At 43.2% G+C, this 4905-nt stretch overlaps 1 protein-coding gene across 1 annotated transcript; it reads right to left on the reverse strand.

Moving 5' to 3' along the window:
- Nucleotides 1-642: 642 nt before the first annotated feature.
- On the reverse strand, nucleotides 643-3900 carry LOC127921609 (cytosolic endo-beta-N-acetylglucosaminidase-like; the record flags this gene model as incomplete). Its single annotated transcript, XM_052505185.1, has 3 exons — nucleotides 643-900; nucleotides 3355-3503; nucleotides 3699-3900. Coding segments are annotated over 3 exons (572 nt in total), but the record flags the coding sequence as incomplete, so codon positions are not given.
- Nucleotides 3901-4905: the final 1005 nt, after the last annotated feature.

The following is a 4905-nucleotide window of genomic DNA, read 5'->3' on the forward strand; positions in this document are numbered from 1 at the left end:
CATTATTGCTGTTTCTACCATACTGCTTTAGCCTGTACACTCCTTTCAGAAGTAAACAAGTGTCTACAGGTGAAGAGGTGTAAAGACTGGCTGTGTCCCCAATGGCCCCGGATTCACTATATAGGGCACTACTTATAGGGAATAGAGGGGAATATAATGCACTACTTATAGGGAATAGAGGGGAATATAATTGCACTACTTATAGGGAATGGAGAATTATAGCGCTTACTACTTATAGGGAATATGGCGCACTTATAGGGAATAGAGAGATACACACACTACTTATAGGGAATAGAGGGGGAATATAGTGCACTAGTTATAGGGAATAGAGGGAATATAGTCCACTACTTATAGGGAATAGAGGGGAATATAGTGCACTAGTTATAGGGAATAGAGGGGAATATAGCACACTACTTATAGGAATAGAGGGGGAATATAGTGCACTAGTTATAGGGAATAGAGGGGAATATAGTGCACTACTTATAGGGAATAGGGGAGATATAGTGCACTAGTTATGGGGAATAGAGAGTAGCAACACTACTATATAGGGAATAGAGGGGAATATAGTGCACTACTTATAGGGAATAGAGGGGGAATATAGTGCACTACTTATAGGGAATAGAGGGGGAATATAGTGCCATTTTCCAACGCACCCACAACATAATGAAAACCAACGTCTCTATCGCACAGCAATAGACAAGAGTTTAGTACAGAATAACAAACTGTTAAAAGTTATAAAACTCACACCGAGAGGGTTCTCGATGTTGATCAGCCAACCATCGAAGCCGTAACAGTGGGATATCTGAACCAGCCTATCAGCTACGGCCCTGTAAGACTCCTCCTCTTTCAGGAAGACCTCGCACATCTTCCCCCCGTCCGTCCACTCAGTGATGAAGGTGCCTGGAGAACAAGCCAATCACAGCCGTCGATCAGTCACTGTGGAACTCAAACAGACCAATCAGCAGTGTGACTTTGAGGCGGTCAGATCGGCACCTATATTCTCAACGTGAGCCCTATCAGTACTGAAGAAGGAAAATGTCCCAACCGTTTCAGAAATGAATCCAACACTTAGAATATAATGTGTTTGATATTGAAGGCTTGTGTTCTCTCTCATGTACATTGTGTAAACTATTAGAATTTAATCTGTTAGGTTCAACCCCTTATTCTGTACATCTCACTGTATATGACCTGAGTGAGAGAGTCACTCCGACACACACACAGTCACGTACACAGTGAGACAGTCACTCTGACACACACACACACACAGTCAGGTACACAGTGAGACATGTGAAAACCACAGACTAAAGCCTAAAGGTCACAAACAATAGAGGTTTTAAAAGTGAAACTAAACCTCTCGACTGGCTGAGAAAGTAGAGCAGCGTCTCTCCAACACAGTAGGAGTGTAGACAACACTTCCTCTGAGTGTAGACAACACTTCCTCTGAGTGGTAGACAACACTTCCTCTGAGTGGTAGACAACACTTCCTCTGAGTGGTAGACAACACTTCCTCTGAGTGTAGACAACACTTCCTCTGAGTGGTAGACAACACTTCCTCTGAGTGTAGACAACACTTCCTCTGAGTGTAGACAACACTTCCTCTGAGTGTTAGACAACACTTCCTCTGAGTGTAGACAACACTTCATCTGAGTGTAGACAACACTTCCTCTGAGTGTTAGACAACACTTCCTCTGAGTGTTAGACAACACTTCCTCTGAGTGTAGACAACACTTCCTCTGAGTGGTAGACAACACTTCCTCTGAGTGTAGACAACACTTCCTCTGAGTGATAGACAACACTTCCTCTGAGTGGTAGACAACACTTCCTCTGAGTGTTAGACAACACTTCCTCTGAGTGTTAGACAACACTTCCTCTGAGTGTTAGACAACACTTCCTCTGAGTGTAGACAACACTTCCTCTGAGTGGTAGACAACACTTCCTCTGAGTGTAGACAACACTTCCTCTGAGTGGTAGACAACCCTTCCTCTGAGTGGTAGACAACACTTCCTCTGAGTGTTAGACAACACTTCCTCTGAGTGTTAGACAACACTTCCTCTGAGTGTAGACAACACTTCCTCTGAGTGGTAGACAACACTTCCTCTGAGTGGTAGACAACACTTCCTCTGAGTGGTAGACAACACTTCCTCTGAGTGGTAGACAACACTTCCTCTGAGTGGTAGACAACACTTCCTCTGAGTGTAGACAACACTTCCTCTGAGTGTAGACAACACTTCCTCTGAGTGTAGACAACACTTCCTCTGAGTGTAGACAACACTTCCTCTGAGTGTAGACAACACTTCCTCTGAGTGTAGACAACACTTCCTCTGAGTGTAGACAACACTTCCTCTGAGTGGTAGACAACACTTCCTCTGAGTGGTAGACAACACTTCCTCTGAGTGTAGACAACACTTCCTCTGAGTGGTAGACAACACTTCCTCTGAGTGTTAGACAACACTTCCTCTGAGTGTTAGACAACACTTCCTCTGAGTGGTAGACAACACTTCCTCTGAGTGGTAGACAACACTTCCTCTGAGTGGTAGACAACACTTCCTCTGAGTGGTAGACAACACTTCCTCTGAGTGGTAGACAACACTTCCTCTGAGTGTAGACAACACTTCCTCTGAGTGGTAGACAACACTTCCTCTGAGTGGTAGACAACACTTCCTCTGAGTGGTAGACAACACTTCCTCTGAGTGGTAGACAACACTTCCTCTGAGTGGTAGACAACACTTCCTCTGAGTGGTAGACAACACTTCCTCTGAGTGGTAGACAACACTTCCTCTGAGTGGTAGACAACACTTCCTCTGAGTGGTAGACAACACTTCCTCTGAGTGTTAGACAACACTTCCTCTGAGTGTTAGACAACACTTCCTCTGAGTGTAGACAACACTTCCTCTGAGTAAAGGCAGAGAACAGACTGGTGGAAACCAGTAGTGTACAATAATGTACTACATACTGTAATACTGTACCACTTTCACACTGCTGGGCTGGCCAGAATGAACCTAACCGTGATGACTTGAATATTTTGACATTTCAGCATGCTTCACGACACATTACCAGGCCCACTTAGACCCTACAGCTGGGGTTCGGCTCGGTTCGGCTCGGTACTGTGAAAAGATATATAACTACAAGGGTATTATTGACTCCCAATAATCTCTGCTTTCTCCCAAAGTGTGCACTTATTCACTTCCCTTCATGGATTTGACAGGAAATGACTGTTATAAAAAAAAACTCCCTCTCTCTACCCCCATCTCTATACCAATCCAATGTTTTCCCATTCGTGGGGAGTAGTGAACAAGTACACACTTGTTCAGGAGGACAGAGAGATTATTGGGACGTGGCCCCGTTGAGTCTCACCCAGGACGATGACTCCGTGTCGGTGAGCAGCGTTGGTCCAGACGGACGGGGGGATGGTCACCGTGTTGTGGCTGAAGTAGTTAAACACGTCGATGTACTGCCAGTGGTAGAACACATAGGGAGCATCCGACTCTGCTCCCTGCAGAAACCTGAGGGGGAGAGGTCAGGGGTCAAAGGTGAGAGGGAATTTAGTCCAAAAAGGGACTTCCAACACAATGAGTACGTTGTTATGTGAGAATTTAGTAATAGCCTATCGTAGAAGAGTCATGAGTGTGCAAACAAAGTCTACTTGTGGCAGTTCATTGTTTCACAGGTGAGAGTTCAGAGGTGAGAGGTCAACCTACCTGTCATCCAGGTATCCGCCCATCATGTCGTGACTCACCAGAGTCCGGTGCGGCGTGCTGGCCAGAGAAGGCTCCCGATTGGCCAGGGGCACCGTCGCCACGTTGAAGGGGTTGGCCTCGCTGCGTTTCCACGACAACAGCTCCTCCAGGGACTGAAGGCCGGAGCTGATTGGCTCGGTGGTGTCCGGGTCATAATGTTTAGCTGTAAAGGAAAGGCACAGATTGGTTTGTACTTTGTGCTTTAGGTAACACTTGAGTTTTCACTGAATACGGTTGATTACTGTGTCTTCAGGTCGGCCTGGCAACCAAACAACTGCGTGAGCAGAACGAACAGGGACAGTATCACTATAACCTGAGTAAAGAGTCATTTCATCATTCCACTGTCCTGTCATTTCCCATGATGAAACCCCTTCTGAAACTCAGAGGCTCTGCGCTGTTCTACAGTCTATATTATGTACTGTTATACAGTCTATTATGTACTGTTAGACAGTCTATACTCTGTATACAGTCTGGTATTATGTACTGTTAGAAAGTCTATATTATGTACTGTTATACAGTCTATATTCTGTATATGTCTATACTCTGATACAGTCTATACTCTTGTACTGGTATACAGTCTGATATTCTGTATAATGTCTATACTCTGATATACAGTCTATATTATGTACTGTTATACAGTCTATATTCTGTATACAGTCTATACTCTGTACTGTTAGACAGTCTATATTATGTATACAGTCTATACTCTGTACTGTTATACAGTCTATATTCTGTATACAGTCTATACTCTGATATACAGTCTATATTCTGTACTGTTATACAGTCTATATTCTGTATACAGTCTATACTCTGTACTGTTAGACAGTCTATATTATGTACTGTTATACAGTCTATACTCTGTACTGTTATACAGTCTATATTCTGTATACAGTCTATATTATGTACTGTTATACAGTCTATATTATGTACTGTTAGACAGTCTATATTATGTACTGTTAGACAGTCTATATTATGTACTGTTAGACAGTCTATATTATGTACTGTTATGACAGTCTATATTATGTACTGTTATACAGTCTATATTCTGTACTGTTAGACAGTCTATATTATGTACTGTTATACAGTCTATACTCTGTACTGTTATACAGTCTATATTCTGTATACAGTCTATACTCTGTACTGTTATACAGTCTATATTATGTACTGT

The sequence above is a fragment of the Oncorhynchus keta genome, unplaced genomic scaffold, assembly GCF_023373465.1.
Source record: "Oncorhynchus keta strain PuntledgeMale-10-30-2019 unplaced genomic scaffold, Oket_V2 Un_contig_22733_pilon_pilon, whole genome shotgun sequence".
Classification (NCBI taxonomy): domain Eukaryota; kingdom Metazoa; phylum Chordata; class Actinopteri; order Salmoniformes; family Salmonidae; genus Oncorhynchus; species Oncorhynchus keta.